The 24,156-nt window shown below is 57.5% G+C and overlaps 2 protein-coding genes across 3 annotated transcripts; one reads left to right on the top strand and one right to left on the bottom strand.

The window, feature by feature from the left end:
- Nucleotides 1-3,610: 3,610 nt before the first annotated feature.
- ERCC2 (ERCC excision repair 2, TFIIH core complex helicase subunit) lies at nt 3,611-18,560 on the top strand. Of its 2 annotated transcripts, none has more exons than XM_079118897.1 (23): nt 3,611-3,675; nt 3,963-4,062; nt 5,631-5,708; nt 5,779-5,841; nt 6,019-6,132; nt 8,137-8,253; nt 8,343-8,459; nt 8,701-8,824; nt 8,917-9,013; nt 9,126-9,259; nt 9,338-9,506; nt 11,163-11,281; nt 13,222-13,291; nt 13,384-13,453; nt 13,550-13,651; nt 14,774-14,837; nt 15,276-15,397; nt 16,524-16,616; nt 16,700-16,772; nt 16,928-16,998; nt 17,102-17,245; nt 17,399-17,542; nt 17,841-17,981. In XM_079118897.1, exons 1-23 carry the CDS (start codon nt 3,671-3,673, stop codon nt 17,931-17,933), a joined length of 2,283 nt encoding a protein of 760 aa, XP_078975023.1. In that variant the 5' UTR covers nt 3,611-3,670; the 3' UTR covers nt 17,934-17,981. The 2 variants fall into 2 exon arrangements, 1 of the variants encoding a protein (XP_078975023.1); XR_013760451.1 differs by lacking the exon at nt 3,611-3,675 and adding an exon at nt 18,323-18,560 and having other exon boundaries at nt 3,850-4,062; nt 17,841-18,016.
- Nucleotides 18,020-23,847, bottom strand: KLC3 (kinesin light chain 3). Its single transcript, XM_079118943.1, has 13 exons — nt 22,754-23,847; nt 22,300-22,565; nt 21,607-21,837; nt 21,247-21,316; nt 20,741-20,960; nt 20,298-20,385; nt 20,125-20,226; nt 19,567-19,740; nt 18,936-19,026; nt 18,816-18,856; nt 18,623-18,729; nt 18,421-18,484; nt 18,020-18,243 (listed from the first exon to the last, which is right to left on the bottom strand). Exons 1-13 carry the CDS (start codon nt 23,025-23,027, stop codon nt 18,172-18,174), a joined length of 1,800 nt encoding a protein of 599 aa, XP_078975069.1. The 5' UTR covers nt 23,028-23,847; the 3' UTR covers nt 18,020-18,171.
- Nucleotides 23,848-24,156: the final 309 nt, after the last annotated feature.

Here is a 24,156-nt window from a genome sequence, read left to right as displayed (position 1 = left end):
AAAAAGGGCTGGGGATGTGGCTCAGTGGTTAAGCACCCCTGGGTTCAATCCCCAGTACCAAAAAGAAAAAAAGAAAAAAAAAAGATGGTAATGACTGTGGCCCCGATGAAGAACAGCACAGGCACAAAAGAAGTCCCGTCTCTGCATGTGATGACATCAGGAGACGGAGTTCCTGCCTCCGGTACAGACCTTAAAAGCCCTTCCCTTCTGGTCTTTGCTGGAGTTGGCACAGGCTCGGGGCTGCCTGCCTTCTGGCTCAAGCAGACCTCATTCCTACTATAGTGCTGCCTGAGCTCAAAGTTTCTGAGTCCAGTGTTCATTCCTAAAACTCTGGATCCAAGAACCTGATCTGGTCACATTCTAGCTTTCTGGCTTTGATGAGACAAGCTGCCCTTGAAAACACCTGCAAGGTAGGGGCCAGCAAGGACCTGAATCCTATAGCAACCCCCCCCAGGGACCATTTCCCAGTGGACCGTTTCCCGGTGGGGCCTTAAGATGACCGCAGCTGTGTTCAGCTCCGGATCTACAGAAACAGATAATAAGCCAGGCACAGTGGTTCACACTAATAATCCCAGTGACTCGGGAGGCTGAGGCAGGAGGATCGCAAGTTCAAGGCCAGCCTCAGCAACTTAGTAAAACCCTGTCCCAAAATTTAGAAAAAGGATTGGGGATGTAGTGGTAGAGCACCCTTGGGTTCCATCTCTACTGCCACAAAATAAGCTTTTTTTTAAAGGCTAGAGAAATAGTTCAGTGATAGAGCACTTGCCTAGCATGCGTGAGGCTGTGGGTTCCATCCCCAGCACGCGCGCACACACACACACACACAAAGAAATGAGAGAAATGCTGTTGTTTGTAACTGTAATATTTGGGGTAATTTATGCAGAAACGGTTAACTACTGCAAGAGGGCCTGTTTCCTGGATGGCAGAACCAGAGGCCCACATGTGCCTGGAGGTGTGGGGTTGAGGGAGAACAGCAGAAGATGACGTCAGGGAGGTAACGGGGTATTTAGCACAGAGCCTGGGACATGTAACGCCAGCGTTCTATTTTATTTAATTTTTAAAATTATTCCTGGTGTGAAGGATTGAACCCAGGGTCTTGTGCATGCTAAGCATAGGCTGTACCTGTGAGCTGTGGTCATGGCCTGGCCCTCAAATACATAATTTACAGAACTGTCACAAGGATTCAATGACGTGATCCTTCTCTCTCCCACCCTAGCCTTGGCCCTGACTGGCTTCTGTTTGTCAGTCGTATTTCCTCCAGTTTATGTGTCACAGGGCACCTTAAGTGACTTATGAGTTCAAAATGCAAATGTGCCCATTGCCCTCCCTGGCTGAGCCCTTACTGTATGCCAGGCATGGCTGTAGGCTCTACAGATCCAGAAGTGAATAAAATGAAGAAAATTTTTGTTCTCTTAGAGTTGACATTCTAAACAAAATAAATAACCATGGCTAGGTGGGCTCTGCAGAAGAATGAAGCCAGCAAGGGAAATGTGGAGTGTGTGCGTGGAAGCATGCGAAGGTCTCATTGAGAAGGTGACATTTTATTTTCTCTGGTTGGGGACTGAACCCCAGAGTGCCCTACCACCAAGCTATATCCCCAGCCCTTTTTTATTGTGAGACAGGTTCTCGCTAAATTGCTGAGGCTGGCCTTGAATTTATGATTCTCCTGCCTCAGCCTCCTGAGTCACTGAGATTATAGGAGTGTGCCACTCTGCTGAGCTGAGAAGGTGACATTTGAGCAAAGACCCAAAGGAGGTGAGTGAGCTGACCATCAGGGGCAAGAGCACTCCAGGCAGAGGTAGCTGGGATGGGTCTGGTGTTCAGCTCCTACAGCAAGGAGGGCGCCTGGTGGAAATGAGTGAGCTGAGGGAGAGAGGAGATCAGAGAGAGATGAGGTGGGTTGGCACAAGGGCAATGAGGAGTGGGCTAGTTCGAGAGGGTTCTGGGGGCGGCAGGAAGGAGCTCTGATCTGGACCCGCCTGTCCATCCAGCCGCACTACCTTCTACTCTCCGCCCTAGTCTCTGAGCTCCAGCCACAGTGCCTTCCTTTCAGGGTCTGCTCTCTTCTGGTCTTGGAGCTTTTGCATATGATGGTCTCTTCCGGTAACACCCTTCCCACTTCCTTCCTCCACCCCCACGGACTGGATAGCTCCTTCTCATCCTTCCTGGCTCCACCCAGACCTCAGTTCTTCTAGGAAGACTTCCCTGATGACTCCACAGACCATAGCAGGATCCCAGTAAAGACCTCATGGTTTTCTGAAAATTTCCTTCACGGTATATGCCACACTTATTATCATATATTTTGTTTGTTTGTTTTTGGTACCAGGGGTTGAACCCAAGGGTGTGATCCCTAACCCTTTTTATATTTTATTTAGAGACAGGGTCTCACTAAGTTGGTTAGAGATTGGCTTTGGATTTGTGATCCTCCTACCTCGGCCTCTCAAACTGCTGGGATTACAGGCATGTGCCACCACACCTGGCTTCATATGCTTTTTGTATATTTAATATTGTTCTTTGAGGACAGGAACCAGAGTAGTCATGGACATGTTCCCGGACAGGATCTGAAACACAGCAGATGCCCCATAACTATTTGTTGAGCAAACAGAAATTAGCACTTATCAAATACTTAGTGTTTGCTAAGTCCAGCTTTAACTGCTTTATGTTGTTGTTGTTGTTTTGCGGTACTGGGGATCGAACTCAGGGCCTTATGCTTGCAAGGCAAGCACTCTACCAGCTGAGCTGTCTCCCCAGCCCTTTAACTGCTTTATATGCGTTAATTTAAGCATCACTTACATTGTAGATCATTTAATTGTTCCTTTTTCCAGGTACTGAGGTGGAATCCCAGAGAAGTAGTTTGATCAAGGTCACATTTAACAGTGGAGTCGGGATTTGAACCCAGGTGTTCTGATGCAGAGCCCACACCTTAAGACACCAAACCATGTGCCTTTCCATTAGTTCCTGATTAAAAAAGCACAGAGTGGCAAAGAGTGGGCACTGGATAAACAGGAGGAACTATTTCTAAATTACTTATCCCAAGACTAGGACACAGAAGGTAGTTTATAAATGCATGTTTGTCTGATACGGCAAAACCATTGCTAACTTTTGGCCTCGAAAGTGTTCCTAATTTCCCTGTCATTCTCTCCTAGAATCTATTCACTACTCAATCTGAGCAGGTATAGTAAGATCTAATCCACCCTGCTCCCATGTTGGGGATTGAACTCAGGGGTACCCTACTAGTAAATTAAGTCCCTAGGCCTTTTTAATTAATTAATTTAGCTACTTGTATTTTGAGACAGGGTCTCAGTAAGTTCCCAGGATGGCCTCGAAGTTACGAGCCTCTCGCTTCAACCTCCCGTGTTGCTGGGATTACAGATCTGCGCCCACCTGAAGATCTGAGTAATGGGTTGAATCGATTCTCTCGGCTCTCTTCTGCCTATGTTTTGCACCTGGTCCTCGACGATCCACAGCAATGCCTCCGACACCGCCTTTCCCTGAAATCCGCTTTTGCGTCTTTATGCGCATGCGCAGTATGGAGTGACGGGCACGTTCAGCCAATGGCGTACTGACGAAGGTGGAGCAGCTTCTCCAGGACACCCCACCACGTCCCCGCCCCCCGCTGAATATTCATAAGGAAGGCGAGCTCGTTCCTCTGCACGCCGCGGCCGCCGCCATGAAGTGAGAGTGGGGCGGAAAATAGCGGTTCGGGGTCGGGTGCGGGGGTCTGGAAGATGGGGGTCCGGTGGGCGCGCGTGAGGACCCGGCCGGGCGAGGGGAGACTGAAGGGGTGGCGTGGGGATGGCTGCGGGGACCGGCGGGGCGGCGATGAGACCGTGGCGAGGAGACGCGGAGGGGGACGAGGGTCTCCTGGGAAACCTGGGGACGTCGGACCTCACGGCGGGGGAGTGTGGAGGCTGGAGAGGGGCTGAGGGGGCGGGGACTGACCCCACAGCCCCCGCCGCCAGGCTCAACGTGGACGGGCTGCTGGTCTACTTCCCGTACGATTACATCTACCCGGAGCAGTTCTCCTACATGCTGGAGCTCAAGCGCACGCTGGACGCCAAGGTGGGTGGGCCCGGCCCGCGCTGCCCTCTTGACAGGTAGCGCCGTTTGTGGGGATCTAAGGCTGAGATTGCAGGTCGTTGGATTTTAAAAATCCCAGGCTTTCTGGGCGCGGTGGCCGGCGCCTGTAATCCCAGCGACTTGGGAGGCTGAAGCAAGAGGATCGAAAGGTCGAGGCCAGCCTGGGCAACTTAGCGAGACCCTGTCCTAAAATAATAAAAATAAAAGGACTGGAGATGTAACTTGGTGGAAGAGCGCCCTCGGGTTCAGTCCCCATGCCGAAAAAAATCAATTTATCTGAGGTTCTCAAGATCCAGGAGTCCAAAATCTCCTGTTAGATCTAACAATGATTTGAGCTGGGGATGTAGCTCAGTGACAGGACACTTGCCTAGCATGGGTGAGGCCTGGGTTCAAACCCCCAGGACTGCCAAAAACAAAAACAAGAAGCTGAAACAGTAATGGTTAATAGGAGCAGCTAACATAGGAGAAGCTGAATTGCCCAGTACTTACCAATATACAGACTTTGGAGTGGGTGCTACCTGGTTTGGAATGCTGGACGCCCGGGCTGTCAGCCGTGCACCCTTGGGCCAATCACTTAACCTCGTGCCATGGTTTCCACCTCTGTAAAATGGAGCTAGCATTTTGCTAGCATGTGTGAGGCCCAGCAGCCAGCCTGTGCAGGGCATGGACACACACACACACACACACACAGTAACTTTTATCTCAGGGTGTTGTTAATACACAAAAGGCAGCAGTTCCCAAGTGAGGATGGTTTTGACCCCCAGAGGACATTTGGCAACATCAGGGTATATTCCTGGTTGTCAACCCAGGAGGAAAGGAGCTACTGGCATTGGGTAGGTAGAGGCCATGGGTGCGAGACATCCTGCAGCACACAGAACAGCTTCCCCATAACCAAGTATTTTTTTGGCCCCAAATATCAAAGATATTTAGACATAGTACTAAGCACACAGTAAGTGCTGTGGAAGCTTTTGCTAAACTAGAAGAAAAAGTGTTCATTGTACTTTATATGTGTGTTTTTTTTCTTTTTTTTTGTGGTGGGGGGGCGGTTACCAGGGATTGAACTCAGGGGTACCCAACCACTGAGCCACATCCCCAGCCCTTTTTTGTATTTTGATTTAGAGACAGGGTCTCTCTGAGTTGCTTAGTGCTGTGCTGTTGCTGAGGCTGGCTTTGAACTGGAGAGCCTCCTGCCTCAGCCTCCTGAGCCACTGGGATTATAGGCATGCGCCACCCTACCTGGCTGTGTCAGATATTTAACCCGCAGTTTCTCATATGTCCTCATTGTCATGCTGAGTAAGGGCATAGTGTTAGGCCTGTTTTAGAGATGAGAATACTGTGACCCAGAGAGGGAAACGTACTTACCGAAGACCACTCAACAAGGAGTGACAGAAATGAGGTGCAAACCCACTGCCCCTGGTATGCAGACCTTAATTTCTGTGTTGTCTTGATGGTCTCAGGTGGTGGCAGTTGAGGTAGGGTCCCCAAAGTTCGCAAAGTTCGTGTTTCACGTTCTGAGAGTCAGCGTCTGTCTTTCCTGCCCCAACACACAGGGTCATGGAGTCCTAGAGATGCCCTCAGGCACTGGGAAGACAGTGTCCCTACTGGCGCTGATCATGGCCTACCAGCGGGTAAGTGACCCCCTGAGCCCAGGGAGAGGAAAGGTGCTGGACCAGAACTGAGCCCACTCGTCCTTGGCAGGCATATCCACTGGAGGTGACCAAACTCATCTACTGCTCAAGGACAGTGCCAGAGATTGAGAAGGTAGGCTGGAGTGGACCCCATGCCCATCCCCTGCTCTTCCAGGACATCTTTGGTCCCCTGGTGGTTGCCCTCCCTAGCCTAATGTGGTTGGGAAGCTGGCGAAAGGCTGGGGCTTGGCAGGGCAGGGGCTGGAGCTTTCCGCGGCACCAAGCCCCCGCCCCTCGACCATTTGAGCAGGTGATTGAAGAGCTTCGCAAGTTGCTCAGTTTCTATGAAAAGCAAGAGGACGAGAAGCTGCCATTTTTGGGGCTGGCTCTGAGCTCCCGCAAGAACCTGTGTATTCATCCTGAGGTGATTACCCATTCCTTCCTCTTTCCCTGAGTCCCAGGTCCATTCAACCACAAGTCCTAGGTGCCCAGATGAGAGCTTCTCAGGGAGTATGAGAACTTCTCAGGACGTATGTGGGGGCTGTGAACAGAATTTCCTTATCATATTCTGATTTCTTATTCATGGCCCAGGTGAGTGTACCTCCTCCTGGGAACCTGCTTATTTTCTCCAGCTCCCCAAGTCTGGCAGGCCTGACTTCTTGGCTCTGAAATATATTAACCATGTATTTTTGGATAGGTGATTTGGGGCACCTGGATCTCAGTCTTCCCTTCTATAAAATGGGTATAATTAAGCATCTGTTTCATACAGTTGATGAGATTGGGTGAGATGGTACAGTTGAGACCCTTAGCAGTACAAAGAGCTAAAAGAATCTTAGAAATTATGATGTTTATATGCATAATATATGGCATAGAATATTAGTTATTAAATTGTTATAGCACTGTTGCACTTAGCATGTGCTAGGTATTTCTAAGTGCTTGCAGTATGGCCACTCATGGAATGCATGTCACATTATGTGTAAGAATATATGAGAAGTGATACATATATGGGGTGATAAAAAGTAGCACAGACCTCCATGATCAATGAAATGCAGAAGGGAAGAAGGGTTGGCAGGAAAAAAGCCAAAAATAACAAAAGAGAAGGGTCAGCAGCCCCCGAGCACTCCCTTTGTGGTTTTTTGTTTGTTTGTTTCCCTTGGATTTGGAAATTGAACCCAGGGGTATTCTACCCCTGAGCTACATCCCCGGCCCCTTTTTAATTTTTTTTTTTTTTTTTTGAGACAGGTTCTCACTAAGTAGCTGAGGCTGGCCTCAAACTTAATCCTCCTGCCTCAGCTTCCTGAGTCATTGGGATTCCAGGTGTGCGCTACCACGCCTGGCTCCCGAGCCCTCTTGTTGAAGGGAAAGGCAACCCTGGGCTGCCACGCATCAGAGCCTTGATAGGTGCAGAATAGGACAAGGGCAGTGGGCTCTCAGACTGTGGGTCTGGAACTAAAGTTTCTTGAAAGTTTTGTCTTTTATTTATTTATTCATTCACTTTTTTTGTGGCTGGGAATCAAACCCAAGGCCTTGTGCATGCTGGGCAAGTATTCTTCCACTCAGCTCCATCCCAAGCCCAAGGCTTAATGTTTTAAAAATACAGGTATCGAGTTGAGGTGGTGGCTCAGTGGTGGAGCATTTGCTTAGCATGTGTGAGGCACTGGGTTCAAGTCTCAGCACTGTATATAAATAAATAAAAAATAAAGGTCAATCAACAACTAAAAAAAAAAAAAAAATACAGGTTGGCTGGGCATGGTGGTGCACACCTGTAATCCCAGTGGGCTCAGGAATCTGAGGCAGGAGGATTGCAAGTTCAAAGCCAGTCTCAGCAACTTTGCAAGGCACTAAGCAACTCAGTGAGACCGTCTTTAGGTAAATGATGAAAAAGGACTGGGGATGTGGTTAAGTGCCCCCAGGTTCAATCCCTGGTACCAAAACCAAAACAAAACAAAACAAAAAAAATTAGCAGGTTGAACATTCAAAAAAAATCCAAAATATTTCAAGATCTAAACTCTGTGAGTGCCAATATGACATCACAGGTGAAAAATTCTACACCTGACTTCATATGATTGGTGAAAGTTGAAATACAGGCACAAAGTACTGTATAAAATGTAGCCTGTGTACACGAATGAATCATAAACGAACTTCACGTTTAATCTTGGGTTCCATCCCCAAGATATCTCATTATGTATATGCATCTATTCCAAGAAACCAAACAACATCTGAAATCTGAAATCCAGAACACTTCTGGTTCCAAGCCTTTCAAAAAGGGACAGCCACCCTCGGGTAGTGGTGAGTCTGACTGGGCCGCACTCTGGCTCCCCATGACGAGTCCCTGATGTGCTGACCAGTAATAAAATAGGTTGAGGTTCAAATTGTCCAGAAGTCCAGGCCAGCCTGTCTCAGTACCGAGCTGCCCCCGTGCCCCTAGGTGACACCCCTGCGCTTTGGGAAGGATGTCGATGGGAAATGCCACAGCCTCACGGCCTCCTACGTGCGGGCGCAGTACCAGCAGGACGCCAGCATGCCCCACTGCCGCTTCTACGAGGTGCCCAGGGGCTGGCCGAGGGAAGGCAGGAGGGCCAAGATGCTGGGGCAGCCAGTCTTCCTGACCCCTGCCCCCTCGCCTCGCCCCAGGAATTCGATGCCCATGGGCGCCAGGCACCCCTCCCTGCTGGGATCTACAACCTGGATGATCTGAAAGCCCTGGGCCGGCGCCAGGGCTGGTGCCCCTACTTCCTCGCCCGCTACTCAGTGAGGCTCACGGGAATGGGCAGAGGGGTGGGTGTGAGGATGGTGGGCTGCCTGTCCCCTTGTCTGTCTGCCTGTGTCTGTCAGTGTCTGACCCTTAGCCTCTGAGCCTCGCCTGTGTGACCTGGGGTCTTTTGGCCCTGCACGTGTCTCTCCCCTTGTGTCATCTACCTCTGTGGGCCTGCGAGGGAGGCATGTGGCAGTGGGGGTGTCAGGCAGGCTAGAGTGCCCTGTCCTCCCCCAGATCCTGCATGCCAACGTTGTGGTTTATAGCTACCACTACCTCCTGGACCCCAAGATAGCAGACCTGGTGTCTAAGGAGCTGGCCCGCAAGGCTGTCGTGGTCTTTGATGAGGCCCACAACATTGGTAAGGAGGGACCTGGGTACAGAGGTGGTGGTAGCCCCTCAGACCTCCAGCCTGCCGGTCCCACAGCCCAGTCCGCGCCCTCTGTTCTCTAGACAACGTCTGTATCGACTCCATGAGTGTCAACCTCACCCGCCGGACCCTCGACAGGTGCCAGGGCAACCTGGAGACCCTGCAGAAGACAGTGCTCAGGTGCTGGCGGGGGTGGGGGGGAACAGCCGAGGCCTGGTGCCTGCCTGGCCAGAGACCCTCCCCAGCCCCCAGGGATGCGGTGCTATTCTGGTCCCCTGCATGCGTCCTGCAGGATCAAGGAGACGGATGAGCAGCGCCTGCGCGATGAGTACCGCCGCCTGGTGGAGGGTCTGCGGGAGGCCAGTGCCGCCCGAGAGACTGATGCCCACCTGGCCAACCCCGTGCTACCCGATGAGGTGCTGCAGGGTGAGCCGCCGCCCTCATAGCCCACCTGCCTCCTGCCCCCGTCTCCCCTGCCAACTGGCTGATCCTCCTCTCCCGCAGAGGCGGTGCCGGGCTCCATCCGCACGGCTGAGCACTTCCTTGGCTTCCTGCGGCGGCTGCTGGAGTACGTCAAGTGGCGGCTGCGCGTGCAGCACGTGGTCCAGGAGAGCCCGCCGGCCTTCCTGAGCAACCTGGCCCAGCGGGTGTGCATCCAGCGCAAGCCCCTCAGGTGAGGCCCCGGCTGGGAGCTGGGTGCCTGCGGCACTGGGAGCGGATCCCAGCCACTTATCTATGGGGCCTTGTCCTCCACACCTGTACTGTGGGCCACTGTGTTGCCAGTGTCGGGAGTGAGGTGTTGGCAGGGGACACCTGGACGCTGGCTGGTCTAACTGGGCAAGGTTGGGGACTCTGGGTCACTGGGTTGGGCGGGCCTGGGCAGGCAGCACACAGCTGGATTGGGGATTTGCCTGAAGAGAGTTTAACAGGCGCTATTTATGGAGGGGACGTGCTGAGAGCAGCTCGGATGCTTTTTTTGCTTCTGGTGCTTTTGGTGCTGGGGACGGAACCCAGGGCCTCCAGTGTGCTAGGCAAGTGCTGTCCTGCTGAGCTGCACCCCAGCCCTGGGAGCATCAAGAGCCAGCAGGACAGGACCTGGAGAGAGGCTTCTGACGGAAGCCGAGACCAGAATCCCAAGGTACGGCAGGACTGGCACTTGGGGAAAATGCCCTGGCTCCCAGACCTGTGTCACCTCCTGCCAGTGCCTCACACTGTGCAACACTGCCTTCACCCCCGCACTGGGGCCGGAGCCTCCCCACGGTGCAGTCTGGGAGCATTGAGTGGAGGCTGAGCCTCCTGGGGCATGGAGCCAGCAGGTAATGGACTCAGGAACAAGAAGAGGGGCACCTGGACTTCCCCTTGCTGATTTGAGTTTGCAGATAGTTGGTTTCCTCTGAGCCTCAGTTTTCTTTGTAACGTGGGTGGGTGTCTTCAGGTGGGTGAGGGAGAGGGCAGCAGAGCCAACAGCTGACCTTGTACCTGTGATCAGCTAAGCCCTCCGTGTTCCTTATCCCGGCCGCATCCCCTGTGTGATATCCTGTGCTGCAGATGAGGACACTGGGCCTCCGAGAGGGGACACCCTCACCCAGTCTCGGCACTTCGTGGTGGTTGTTACTTTGAAACCAGCTCTGTAGGACTCTGCAGGCCCTGGCTGCCCTGCCCCCAAGGGAGTGGAGCTGCTCTTGGCGTGACTTTGCTCACCTCCCCCAGATAGGGAACTTGCGAGGGTAGAAACAGGGGCTCTGTCACTCAGCACGCATTCCCCAAGTGCCCGCGGTGTTCTGGGGATGCAGCAGTGACTGAGATGGCCTGGGCTACCCTCATGGGGCTCCTGGCCCTGTGGAGGAGACAATCATATCCAGACTGGTGATCCCCACAGCGGGCTGGGAGAACCTAAGGGCACCTGGGCCAGCTGGGGCCACAGACAGGCTTGTGGTCTGGGAGGCCAGCTTGAGAGTGTGACCACCCACCAGGCTCCAAAGCCAGGCGCTCCTGCTCCGAACCCGTCCCTGAGGGGCGAGCTCTGCGGGCCTACCTGTGTGCCACTGGCTGGTGGCTCTGTGTGTCAGTGCAGTTGACACGTGTCTACATGAGGGTGTGTGTGATCATATTCCTCCCTGAGGGTGGGGGACTGTGGCAGTGTCACCAAGGTGCCTGAGAGGTAGGAGAAACTGGTGTGCGTGAGACCCATGGTCGTGCAGGATGAGTGATGTGATCGTGAGGTTCTGGGTGTGGCTCTGGGTCTTGTTTTGAGGAGACCCCACAGCAGAGAAAGGGGCCTCTGATCTTGTCCTTCCCTCTGCCCCCAACCCTGCCCGCCTGCCACCAGGTTCTGTGCTGAGCGCCTCCGCTCCCTCCTGCACACCTTGGAGATCGCCGACCTGGCCGATTTCTCCCCGCTCACTCTTCTTGCCAACTTCGCCACCCTGGTCAGCACCTACGCTAAGGGTAAGCTCACTTCTTGCTTTTACTGAGTCTCCTGGCAGCTGGAATCAGGGTCCCAGCCAAGCCTGAACGGCTGTTGGCAGGGGTTTGGACACAGGCCTTGTAGGGCTAGCTTGGAGGCTGGGCTCTATTTTGAGGCACTGGGGAGCCACAGATAGATAGTTCCTGAGTGAGTGAGCCTTGTGCTCAGATTTGCATCTGCAGAGGCTCCCTCAGGCCACAGTGGGGAAGGATGTGCTGGGTATGAGATGCACCCTGCGTGCTGCGGGGCAGCTTCCTCTGGGGCGTGGCAAAGAGTTGGTCACTGTGTGACTGAGGACAGTGGGGAGCCATGGCAGGTTCTGAGCAAGGGAGGTGCCAGATCAGATTTGTGCTTTTAAAAGATCCTGGCAGGGACGGGGGGCAGTTGTTGGGGTGGACAGCAGGTACCTGAGCAGGAGAGGAGGGGGCAGGAGCCTGGGAACAGAGAAAGGGGTAGTTTGGAGAGAGATGTGGGATGAGAGGCTGAGATCTGGGAAGCACGTTAGTGGTGTGAGGACACTCGGGTGGATTAGTTGAGGACACTCAGGTCTCTGGCTTGTGCAGAGAGGGGGACATTCTGAAGGCTTCAGTCAGGGTCTGCCCCTAAGCTCAGCCTGATCCCTGGGGATTACCGGGAAACTAGGTCACGCAGCTGGGCCTCAGCAGGAGGCGGGTCTCGCTCCCACCCAGGGCTGTCAGCAAGCACGCTGGACGCTGCCTCCTGAGACCATCCTCTGTCCTGCCGTCCTCCTCATGGCCTTTGCCTTGTACCTGTTCCCTGTCTACCAGCCAGCTCTTCACATGCATTGGCTGGAACATTCTTCTCCGTCTTCATCATCCCCCAGCTACCTCCCCTCGCCCTCCAGTCTTGGCCCAGCAGAGAGGCCACCTCCAGCCTTCCCTGAGCCCAAGGCTGGACCGTGCCACCTGCCCTGTCTCCTCTGCTGCAGCCCTGCCCACTCTGAACCGTTGCTCTCCTCCTGGACTGTGTGCCCTGGTGTGCAGGGCCCAGGCTGTCTTTGGTCACTGCTGTGTCCTCAGCACAGGGCCAGGCACAGAGGACTTGATTGATTTTTACTAAGTGAAACTGAATATGCGAATTCATTCATTTATTTACATAACAGAAGGCCTGGCCAGGCGCTGTGGAAGCCCAGGACCCAAAAGAGGCCTCATCCCTGACCTCCCGGAAGTTATGTTCTAGAGGGAAAATTCAGTAGCGAAGAAATAAACAAAGACAATCCTGGAAGGCACTAGTTATGAAAAATGGGGTGTGTTGCTACTTACCCTTGGGGGCAGACTGGCCAAGGACCCGCCGAGGGGCTCTGCTCTGAGCGCTGGGGCTGGAAGTCAGGCCTCGTGTTGGCCTTGCACTCCACCCGGCCTGGGAGCTGACTGTGAGCAAAGGCTCAAATGGCCACATGGGCTGCTGGGACACTTTCCAGCGAGTGGGAGTGGGAAGGGGTGAGCTGCTTTTCAAAGGTCAGGCAGGAGGCTGGCGAGTGAGGGGGAGGTGAGGGTGGTGCTGGGTCCCACGGTGATTCTGGATCCCTGGGTGAGGAGATGGTGGCTGGCCAGGACTGGGGAGAGCACAGGGATGTTTTGGAGGCAGCGCTGTGGGTTGCCGATGGCCCAGATGGAAGGGAGGGCTGTGGCAGGGGCCTGTGCTTGGGTCCTGGGTGGGCCTCCCATGACTGAGGGACGAGGCTCAGTGCTCCCGTGGCCCTCGCGGAGGTCAGCCCGCGGGGCCGGCAGGCTGGGGTGTGTTTGGGCTCAGGCACCTGCGTTTGGGGCTTGGCATGCTGGTGTTTGGTCCCATTTGCCCCAGGGGTGGGGACTGGGCAGAAGCAGCAGTTGCTTTGTGGGAGTGGTGGAGTGGGGGGCGACCTGGTGGGGGGTCTCACTGGCCTCTGCCTGTCCTCTAGGCTTCACCATCATCATCGAGCCCTTTGATGACAGGACCCCAACCATTGCCAACCCTGTCCTGCACTTCAGGTGGGACCCTGTGTCCGAGTGGGCGTGACAGGCAGGCGGGCAGAGCCCTGCCCTCCTGGCCCAGCCCTCACTGCCCGGGTCTGCTCCCGCAGCTGCATGGACGCCTCCCTGGCCATCAAACCTGTGTTCGAGCGCTTCCAGTCTGTCATCATCACCTCTGGGGTGAGGAGCCTTCCCCTGACCCCTCCAGTCCTCCACCCTGGGGTTCCTGGTACCTGCGTGGTCCTGATGACATCCCTCTTGCTGTCCCTCCTACAGACGCTGTCCCCACTGGACATCTACCCCAAGATCCTGGACTTCCACCCTGTCACCATGGCAACCTTCACAATGACACTGGCCCGAGTCTGCCTGTGCCCCATGGTGAGTGGAGAGGGTGGGGTTAGGGGTGCCTTCCTCTCGCAGCCTGTCTGCCCCTCCTAAGGTAGGAGAGCTGTTCAGCTGAGGTGACAGGTCTCCATTCAGATGGGCGGGCTCAGTGCTGCTTCTGTGGGCCTGGATCGCAAAGCCCATCTTCTCCTCTTTTTTTTTTTTTTTTTTTTTTTGATACCGGAGATTGAACCAGGGCACTTAACCACTGAGCCTAAGTTGCTCAGGGCCTCACTAAATTGTGAGGCTGGCTTTGAACTTGTGATCCTCCTGCCTTAGACTCCTGATCTGTTGGGATAGTAAGACAGTGCCACTGTGCCCAGCTCTGATCTGTGAGGTGGAACTGCCTCCTCTCTGATCTCCCAACGCCACTGAGAGGATTCAGAGAATGAACACGTGGCTTTGCCCATTTAGTTTATTGCCCGGCTGGGATCTGAGTAGGTGAGACTTCCTCTCTGCGTCAGTCTCCTTGGTAAATGGGCAGCTTAACACATGCCCAGAGTCTGGACATATTTTGGAAGTTGGAATTTTCCAGGCTTTAGAGGTGTTTTTTCCTTTTTGTGGAGCTGGGATGGAACCCAGGGCCCCACACACTCGAGGCAAGGGCTCTCCCACTGAGCTGCAGCCCAGCCCTGCAGAAGCTTTTGAAGAGTCCCATGAGGTGGGTAAGCTGCCTCTAAGTGGACTCAGGTCAGCGCAGTGTTTGACAGAGCTTTCCGGCGTTTGGAATTGCCCTTCAGGGATTGTGGCCCCGGAACGACCACCTGCTGCCCAGTGGCTTTGTGAGAATGGCCAGGGGTACACGCTGGTGGTGAGCCGTGTTTTGGACAGCCAGACCAGCACTTGGGGCTGGCTGGGGTGTAGCTGCTGGTTGGGAGCGTGGACAGGCTTGGGCTAAGTCCTTTTTCTGCTGTTCACTTGCTGTGTGACTGTGGGCAGGTGAATTGCCTCTCCTGAGCCAGGTCACGTGCTCATATAACACCAGTAACAGGTAGCCAAGGGTTCATCCAGTGACACTATCTATTTAAAGCTTTGAATGGCAGTAGCAGGTGATCAGCATTCCTATGTTGGGACACTGTGGCTGCTTCCCTTATTGTGACCTCTTGCTTGCTCCAGATCATCGGCAGGGGTAATGACCAGGTGGCCATCAGCTCCAAATTTGAGACCCGGGAAGATATTGGTATGCTGCCTGCGGGGTCGGTTTCTGTGGGTTCCAGGAGGGAGGGGTGTCAGATGGACCAGGTCGCGCCACCTTAACAAGTATCCTCAAACCCGGTAGCTTAGCAGTTACTTCTCACCCTCGGGCCATGTCTGTTGTGCATTGATGGGGGTGGGACGTCCCGGGTCCCCTCACTCTGGGGACTCCAACTTTGGCCATGTCACTGAGGCAACTGTGACAGGAGGGATCACCGATTGTAGTGGGCTGTGCACGGGCTCCTAAAGCCACTTCTGCGCTCATCGGCTGTGGCGAGTCACAGGCCACGCCTGACTTCAGGAGGCTGGCCAGGGAGGAGAGGTGGGGGGTGTGAACAGCCCTACGACGGCCTCACCCCAAGTTCAAGGTAGGGAACGGGCGATGGCCCTGGACCAGCAGGGGCCCAACCTCTGACCCTCACAGCCGTGATCCGGAACTATGGGAACCTCCTGCTGGAGATGTCCGCCGTGGTCCCTGACGGCATCGTGGCCTTCTTCACCAGCTACCAGTACATGGAGAGCACTGTGGCCTCCTGGTACGAGCAGGTACGCCCAGCCTCCTGCCACCGCTCAGGGAGGCCCCTCCTCACTCCTGGCGCCGCTCCTGTGGGCGTCGTTCCTGTTCTCAGTGCTGACGTCACGTGACAGGAGGGCCCTACCACACGGAACGTGTGTGGAACGGAAGGCACACGCCCCTGTGCCCTGCTCCGCCCCCACCAGATTGGGGGCTCAGCAGCCTCTGGGCTCTGGTGCCCTGGCTGCTCTTTGCGGGCTTACCCTGTGACTGTCCCTCCAGCACGTACTGCTTGGTGTGGACGTGGGGAGCAGGTGTGGCTCGCTGGGCACCGTGCTCTTGTTGGGCGACGGTTCTGGAGAATTAAGGCTGGACCAGGACTCCAGGCAGAGCCTCTGGAGAACCTGCAGGAACCCTCTGGGGAGCGAGTGGCCAGGCCTGGGCATGGAGGGGTGGGGCTCCTCACAGCCACGGTAGGATGTGGCGGGAGGGCCACGCTTCCACCCGTCTCTGGCCCAGCGCTCGGGGCTCGAGCACTCCTAGGTGAGATGAGTGAGCTCCAGGGAGCAGAGCCGAGACAGTGGCCTCGTCCTTGTATAGGCTTTTTCGTACAGTAGGAACGATGGCCCAGCGCCATTTGTGTCTTGCTACCCCGAGGTGATGAAAGTGGAGCCTACGCTGTAGCTTCCGCATCTGTGTCTGAGGCAGGGGAGTTCGGCTGGGCATGTGGGTGAAGCAGGTCAGGTTCAGTTCCCATTTGAACCCCACTTGCTTCCACAGTATTCGCCGAAAAGAGCTGTCCCCAGCAAAGTGCACAGGTGACCGTGGGGACCGGTTTCTGTCCCTGGTCTCTCGGTCCTAGCGTGAGCCCCTCACTGTCCATTAGACCCGGGGAGGTTACAGTCAGCTCCTGCACCCTTGCTGGTTTGGCGCTGGGTCCTGATTGGCCACCATGGGCCACACGCCTTCCCCACTGGACTCACCAAAGTGAGGTTGGACAATTCTGTCTTCCCTCCACGTGTGTGTCCCCGACGGGCAAGCTGAGGCCCAGAGGCACGGCCCCCACACAGGAGTCTGTGGCAGGGCTGTGTTCACACAATGGCCACTCCCTGAATCCACTGCCAACCTGGTCCATGACTTCTGGATGTCCCTCCTTAGGGCATCCTTGAAAATATCCAGAGGAACAAGCTGCTCTTCATTGAGACCCAGGACGGGGCCGAGACCAGCGTTGCCCTGGAGAAGTATCAGGAGGTGGGTGTGGGCTGGGGAGGCTGAGGCAGTGCCCGCGGGCTCAGGGGGCGGCTCTGAGGGTGACATGGCTGCCCCACCCCCAGGCCTGCGAGAATGGCCGAGGGGCCATCCTGCTGTCAGTGGCCCGGGGCAAAGTGTCTGAGGGAATCGATTTTGGTGAGTGGACCTGGCTTCCCCTCCCAGGCCTGCCCGGCTCTAGAGCACCCGCCCACCACGCGGGGTCTGCTCCCTGGGGGTCGAGCAGCCCTCAGCCTGGGCCGCGGGCCAGCCCAGCACCCGGGGCTCCCTCCTGACCCTGCCCCTGCCTGCAGTGCACCACTTTGGGCGAGCAGTCATCATGTTTGGCGTCCCATACGTCTACACGCAGAGCCGCATTCTGAAGGTGAGCCCCACCAGGGACTCGGGCTGTGGAGCGGCTGGAGGAGGGGGCACTTGGGCAGGGGTGGCTCCCGCCCTGCCTCCTGACGCCTCACCCCTCTCCCCAGGCCCGGCTGGAATACCTGCGGGACCAGTTCCAGATCCGCGAGAACGACTTCCTCACCTTTGACGCCATGCGCCACGCAGCCCAGTGTGTGGGCCGCGCCATCAGGGGCAAGACAGACTATGGCCTCATGGTTTTCGCCGACAAAGTACGCGTGTCCCCGTGGGCCCCACCCTGGCTTCTGAGCCCCACGCTATTTCCCGTTCAGCATCCGGCCGGGGAGGGTGGCGGGGCAGCGCGTGGCCCCGGCTCCTCTAGACCCGGCCTGACGCCCTCTCCCCCGCCCTGCCACGCGACAAAGCGGTTTGCCAGGGCCGACAAGCGGGGGAAGCTGCCTCGCTGGATCCAGGAGCACCTCACAGACGCCAACCTGAACCTGACTGTTGACGAGGGGGTCCAGGTCGCCAAGTACTTCCTGAGGCAGATGGCGCAGCCCTTCCACCGGGTGAGCCCCGGGCCCTCGCTGCACACGCCCAGCTGGGGAGCCCAGAGGAGGGCGAGGGCCCCAGGCAAGCCTGGGGGGAAGCGACCTCCTCCAGCATGGCGCAGGCGCCCTGGGGCCGCCTCCCTCCTTGGCACCTGTCTTCTATTTACATGGGCAGCACACTCTGGATTTTGTGGACATCTCAAATTCGAAATCCTGTCCTTTCGCCCACCTGTCCCTGCTGCCCCTCGAGTCCTGGGATCTCCCCACTGCAGAGCTTCCTCAGTCCCGTCTGACTTCCTTTCTCTGACCCCGGCAGGAGGATCAGCTGGGTCTGTCCCTGCTCAGCCTGGAGCAGCTGGAGTCAGAGGAGACTCTGCGGAGGATAGAGCAGATCGCCCAGCAGCTGTGAACCTGGGCAGGGTCATCAAAGGAGTCTGAGGCCACTCCCTTATTTTGCCTGGCCCTGTCCAAGCAGCTCAGAGGACCCCTCAGGTGGACATTCCAAATATACAGCCTTTAATTACAGGGAGAGGGCAGCACCCAATCCGCTGGGCACCCCCAGGCAGAGGTGTCCTGGGGAGATGGACAACCCTGTGCCTCCCGCCCCGCTCTTCCGGAGAAGCTGCAGCCACGTAGTCCCGTCTGCGTTAGCGGGGGCTCAGGTCCTGGGTACTGGCACTGAGGGTCCGAGGGGCCTCACTCAGGGGTCGACTGGGGAGCTGGGGACAGACACAGGGAGTGGTTGAAGTGGTCTCTGCTCCAGTTGTCACGGTGCCTGTCCCCCTGCCTCCACCCCAGGTACAACCTCCCTTCTGTCCTGGGATCTGCTCCACCTGAAACCTGCCAGCCCCTGCCACCATGGCTCTGCCCCATCCTTGCCCAGGTGTCCCTCTCACCTGAGCCCCAGTCGCTCTGGGACCATCCATGTTCAGCATGTTGAGTGACATGGCTCTCTTCATCCTGCAAAGGATGGGCCAGAGAAGAACAAGGGAAACCGGGGAGGTCTGGCTCCCGCTCTGGGAGGGCCTCTCCACACTAGGCTGGACCTTCACAGAGGAGCTGGGGGGAGGGGCTCTGCCACCGAGAGCCAGCACTCACCCTGCGGCCCCTGCCAAGCCCTCCCCTCGGAGGCGGGAGACCAGCTTCTCGCTTCCACGCCGGAGAGACTCCCGGAGCTTAGAGAAGGAGCTGCTCCTTCGCAGAGCCTGCGGAGGGCACGGGACAGTGACCGAACCCTAGCTGGCCCATCGGTCCCCACCCCCATCAGGAGCCACAGCAAAGCCTGCCTCACCTGTTGTTCTGCATCACCAGCCGTGCCTGTGTTGGGAGCTCCTGGGGGACAGAGAGGGGACATTGAGAGGGACCCTAGGGAGCCCCTTGGAAGGGGGGCAGGCGGGCGGGTGGGGCTCACCCCTTGGCGGCGGCAGGCCCTCCCTGCTCAGGATCTCTCTGTATAGCTCCTCCGCCTGCTCGTACTTGTTCTGTTTCAGGTAGGCAGAGGCCTGCGGGGAGGGCGGGTGTGGGGACCTTGACTGTGATCTGGGAACTTCTCGGGACCCCCAGCCCATCTTTCTCTGTGCAAACCTGGCCATGCCTCCCAGGGCTCTTGGAGGAAGCCAGGCCGCCTCCTTGGAGGCCTGCCCTGGAGCAGGTGAAGCCCAGAGGGCACATGCCTGCTGCCACCAGCCTGTTCCCTGCCCTGCCTTGGCCAGTGACACCTCTGTGCCTGTACTGGGTGCAAACAGGGTGACTAGCCCCGTCTCTAAAGTGCTGAGACGGGGCTGCCCATAGTGGGTGCAATAAAGGCCTACTGTTGGCATCTGGGCCTGCCCGTGTCCTCTTTGCTGGAATGTCCTCCAGCCACACACTTCTGTGTTTCTTGATGCTCCCAGTTCCTGGGCTGAGGGGACTCTTCAGTCAGGGCCCTGCCTGCAGACTGGTGTGACAGGACACCAAGGGCCTGGCAGAGCCCCCTCCTCAGCCCCTGGGTGCTCCTGGTGTACCCCCTGCAGGCAGGGCCCCGACAGCCGCGTGCACCTTACCAGGTTGTTCTTGGTTTTGGCCACGTTGGGGTCGTGGGGGCCACCCAGGGCCTCATAAATGCTCAGGGCGCGGGCGTAGTGCCGTTCCACATCCTCGAACTTGCCCTGGTTCTGGCAGAGCAGGGCCAGGTTGTTGAGCTGCTTGGCCACATCTGGGTGGTCAGCGCCTAGGACCTGGGGGGGCATAGGCCATTGGAGTCATGGGGTTGGTGGGCCCTGTGATGTGGCACTGCCATGGGAGCCATTGAGTGGGGATTATAGAATAAAAGAGGAGTTACAGGGGGCGGAGGCCACAGTGATCCAGAAACTTGTGGAATACAGGATTCAAGGGGTCAGAGGTGGGGTCAGAGAGCGGGACTGGGATGGGGCATATGAGGTCAGTGATGGTGGAGTTGAAGGTCAAGGGGTGGGTCATGTGATTGAGTGATCTAGTCCCAAACTGGGGGCCCAGTACCAAATGTGAGGGGCACAAGAGATTGAGGATCAAAGGGAGGGATCACATGGCACCAGGTCACAGCTACACAGGGCAAGGGCTCCTCTGGGATCGGGCAGAGGGACCTTCTCACGGATCTCCAGGGCGCGCTGGCACAGGGGCTCTGCCTCCCGGTAACGCCCACGCTTCCCGTAGAGGACTGCCAGGTTGTTGAGGGTGGCGGCCACCTGCAGGGCGGGGGTGTACCGGTTGGAGTGGGCGGGTTCGGCCAGCCCTTCCTCCTGGGGCCCCCACTCACCGCGGGGTGTTCAGGACCCAGCGTCTGCTCCCGGATCTGCAGGGCGTCGTGGAGGAGGTCTGTGGCCTCCTTGTACTTGTTCTGGTCCCTGTGAGGCAGGCACAGGGATGGCGGGGCTGGTCCAGACAGGCCCAGGGACCTGGCTGAGCCAGGCATGAGTGGCACCCTGCAGGTCTCCCCTCAGGTCTCCCCACACCTCCCGAGACTAGCGGTGGTCCCGCACTGCCAGGTCTCTGCCAAGCCTTGGCCACCCCATCTCTCCTCTCCACTCGGGTCTGGTGCCTTGCTGACTTCTGAGTCTCGGCCACTCCCACCATCTCTGCTGTCCTCCCTGTTTTCCTGTCCTCTCCCATCCTGTCCCCCTCTTGCCCACGAGCCCCACGTTGAGGGGAGGCCAGGTCCTTCCACTTCCAAGAGTGGGCCCTGCCAGCTACAGCCCTCACCGGTACACCAGGGCCAGAATGTTGAGCATGGTGGCCACGTCAGGGTGGCAGTGGCCCGAGCTCCGCTCCAGGTCCTCTAAGGCCTGGCGGCACAGAGGCACAGCGACCTCGTAGCGACCCTGGCCCGCGTACTGGATCACCAGGTTGTGCAGGGTCCGAAGGCGGGCGGGGATCTCGTAGCCACCCTGCTGGGCTGCTGCGGCCCCTGCTGCTTCGGGACCTAAGGGAGGCAGGCACTGAGTCACCACAGGTGCCAGCGACCCACAATGGCCATGCTGGGCCTGGGCCCCCACGCTGACTTCCGAGCTGGGGAACAGGCATCTAACCGGCTGGTGGGATGTGTCCTGGGCTGGGGACAGATGTGACGGGGGGGGGGGGGGGGGGGGGGCCTTCACAGCTCCCAGCCTCACCTGCCCGTCATCCCCGCCAATGCCGCCACCTGCCCATCCTCCTCCTGCCGAGAGAACTTGGGGTCCCTCCTCCCAGCCTGGCCATGCTCCACCCACCTTTCCTCTCCTCCTCCTCACTGGGGAACAGGGAGGCCAGGCTGTCTCGGCGAGGCGGGGAATCAGGTCGCTACAGGGAGACGGGAGAGCGGCAGTCATGAGAACGGGGCTTGTTTCAGAGCCTGGGGTCCTGAATCCATCTTGGGGTTTGAGGGAGGTGCTGATCAGAAGCCTTCAGGGTCTCCTGGGACTTGAGGAGGATCTGGGGCTTTGTGGAGCAGCCAGGGGGGCTTTTGGGAAATTCTCGTGGGTCTGAGGGCGCAAGGCTCCACAGGTGCTGGAGGCTTTGGGGTTCTGAGGAGGGACGGGAACTTCTGGAGCTCTGTCATGGCCCGTGTCCTGCCCCGCCTTGTCTGGTACCTGGCTCTCCTCGGGCGGGTCATACTGCCGCAGCTGCCCCAGGAACTGGAGGTGGTTCTTCTCCTCCTCCAGCTGGGCCACGGCCTCCTCGCTGGCCCGCAGCCGCCGCTGCGTCTCCTCCAGCTCCTCGCGCAGCCAGGCGTTCTCCTGCGCCAGCCTCCGGGCCTGTGCCCGCAGCCGCTGCTTCTCAGCCTCCAGCACGCCCACGTGTGCCGACAGGGCCAGCAGCACCTGCGAGGGTCAGGGTCGGGAGCCTGAGCTGAGGGCTGTCCTGTCCTGCCACACAGCCCTGGCCCAGCCAGGCTGCAAGACAGGGGAGCACCCCCATTCTCCCTGGGACCCTGCAGATGCTACAGACGCCATGGGGTGCTCAGAGGCTCCGAGGGACCCCTCTGATTTCATCCAGGCAGCAAATTCTTCTCAGGGCCACTTCATATTTCACCCATGGAACCTAGAGTCTCCCCAGGACCCACAGGTGCCACCAACCCCACAACGGCCATGCTGGGCCTGGGCCCCCACGCTCTACCAGAGGACCCCGTCTGGTTCAGGGCATACACTGATGCTGCTGCGGGCTCCGTCCCTGGCCTGAAGCCTGTCCCTCCAGGCCGGTGTCCCATCGCCTCCCCACCTCAGACTTGCTTCCCTGCATACCTGGACCCCCAGACCTGAGCCCCACCACCTGGCCTCTCATACCTGGGCCTCGCCTAGCCCCAGCTCGATGGCCTCCAGGGAGTGGCCCACCACCTGCTGCTTCTCCTCCAGCAGCTCCGAGCCAGGCACAGGGCCCTGCACAGCCAGGGCTTCCGCCAGGTGACCAGCCAGGCTGCGGTGCTCTGCCCGCAGGGCCTCCAGCCCCTGCACCACCTGTCGTGTCTGCCGCACCAGCTCCTCCGGGTTCAGGCGCTCTGGACCCAGCCCCATGCTCCCGGGGGCTGCCACCTGCACAGACATGGCTGCTCCTGGGGGTGGCAGGGGACATGGGGGAGTCACCCACCGCAAGGCAGGCCAGTCCCCATGCCACGCTGGCCAGTCAGATCCCAGCCTCTCCTCATGCCCCTCTGTCCATCCATCCTGGCCAGTCTCTGCCCCTGAGCCCTTTTCATCCCAGCAATCGCTCTCCACATCCGTCCCTGCGTGGGTCCCTCACCCGGCGGCCTTTCTAGTCCACCTTCTCTGTCTTCTGAACCCAGGGCTCCCCTGAGGACAATTCCAAGTCTACTATATGTAATTAACCAGGAGGGCACACCGCTGGCTCTTGAACCCCCCACCTGCACTTGGCTGGCCACACTGGCCCTCCCCACCCAAGGTCCCCAGCCGCCTGGCCCAGAGCTCCCAGCGGGCAGGGTGCCCTGGGACGGAGGCACCTCCTCTGCTGGGCATGGGGCGGGGCACGTGGAGGCGGCAGCTCCCTGTGAGCTCATTCTGAGGGTGTTTTGTTAGGAACCAGTCAGGCCACCGAGGGTGGGTGGGGCGGAGGCCAGGGCCAGGGGCTGGGGCACCGGAAGCAGAGGAGCCTCTAGGTTGGGAGGAGAAGGAGGGGGCCCGCATGGTAGCTCCTGGGCTCCATGGACCCTGAGGGGACAGGGGCTCCACCCTCCACCACAGACAGGCTCAGCCAGCACAGGGCCTGTTGGAACACACGTGTGGCACAGGTGTGGCCACGGATGGCACTGGCCCTGTGACAGTGGAGGTCTAAAGCCTCCTCATAAGCTGAGATCCCACGTGGGGGTTTTGCGTGGTTGCCTGTGGGTGACCAGGTCTGGCACTTAGCTGGTGGTGCCTCTGGAGTCCTTGTAGAAAACAGTCCTCAAACCTGCCTCAATTTATGATGGCTTCATCCGGATGCATCGCCATCGCGCGGAGGAGCGTCTACACACATCCTCCGAAGGTTTTCTTCTGGTGCGGGGAATTGAACCCCGGGATGACTGACCACCGGGCCACTTCCCCAGCCCTTTTTATTTTGAGACAGGGTCTCACTAAATGGCCCAGGTTGGCCTCCCCATGCAATCCTCCTGCCTCAGTCTCTCTAGTGGGTAGAATTAGAGGTGTGGCCACCAACCCACGTTCCTCCTGAGTTTTTAAAGACACAGTGCAACACACACATTCTCCTCTTAGAGACAACACACACTTGCACACGCCCTTCTTTCGAACAACACAACACACACATTCCTTCTCAACATACACACACTCCCTCACTAGACATACGGTACAATACATGCTTGTTCTTATCTTAGGAATACGACACACACTTTCTCCTCTTCAAAATACAGCTCAAACTGGGTGTGGCAGCACACTTGGAATCCAGCAGCTCAGGAGCAGAGGTAGAAGATCGCCAAGTTTGAGACCAGCATCAGCAACTTAGCAAGACCCTGTCTCAATAAAAAGAATTATAAAGGGGTGGGGATGTGGCTCAGGGGTAGAGCACCCCTGGGTTCAATCCCCAGGACCACAAAACACAGCTCGACTCGCAAGCTCGCACATCCACATTGTCCTTCCAGAAACATGACCTAATGCAACATGTGACCTCAGGTGCACGCATGTACGTTCTTC

This window comes from Sciurus vulgaris (genome assembly GCF_902686455.1).
Source record: "Sciurus vulgaris genome assembly, chromosome: 17".
Classification (NCBI taxonomy): Eukaryota; Metazoa; Chordata; class Mammalia; order Rodentia; family Sciuridae; genus Sciurus; species Sciurus vulgaris.
The sequence above is the reverse complement of the archived record's forward strand: the minus strand, read 5'-3'. Positions and strand labels throughout refer to the sequence as shown.

What these genes read in the sequence shown, in the direction of transcription:
- ERCC2 (XM_079118897.1), top strand. An exon ending in CTGCAGAAGACAGTGCTCAG is followed by an intron (nt 9,014 to 9,125) that starts GTGCTGGCGGGG and finishes TGCGTCCTGCAG; the next exon opens with GATCAAGGAGACGGATGAGC. An exon ending in GAGTCTGCCTGTGCCCCATG is followed by an intron (nt 13,652 to 14,773) that starts GTGAGTGGAGAG and finishes TGCTTGCTCCAG; the next exon opens with ATCATCGGCAGGGGTAATGA.
- KLC3 (XM_079118943.1), bottom strand. Translation starts at nt 23,027, where the DNA reads ATGAGCTCACAGGGAGCTGCCGCCTCCACGTGCCCCGCCCCATGCCCA. An exon ending in ATTCTGGCCCTGGTGTACCG is followed by an intron (nt 20,386 to 20,740) that starts GTGAGGGCTGTA and finishes CCTGCCTCACAG; the next exon opens with GGACCAGAACAAGTACAAGG. An exon ending in GGCTTGGCAGGGGCCGCAGG is followed by an intron (nt 18,485 to 18,622) that starts GTGAGTGCTGGC and finishes CATCCTTTGCAG; the next exon opens with GATGAAGAGAGCCATGTCAC.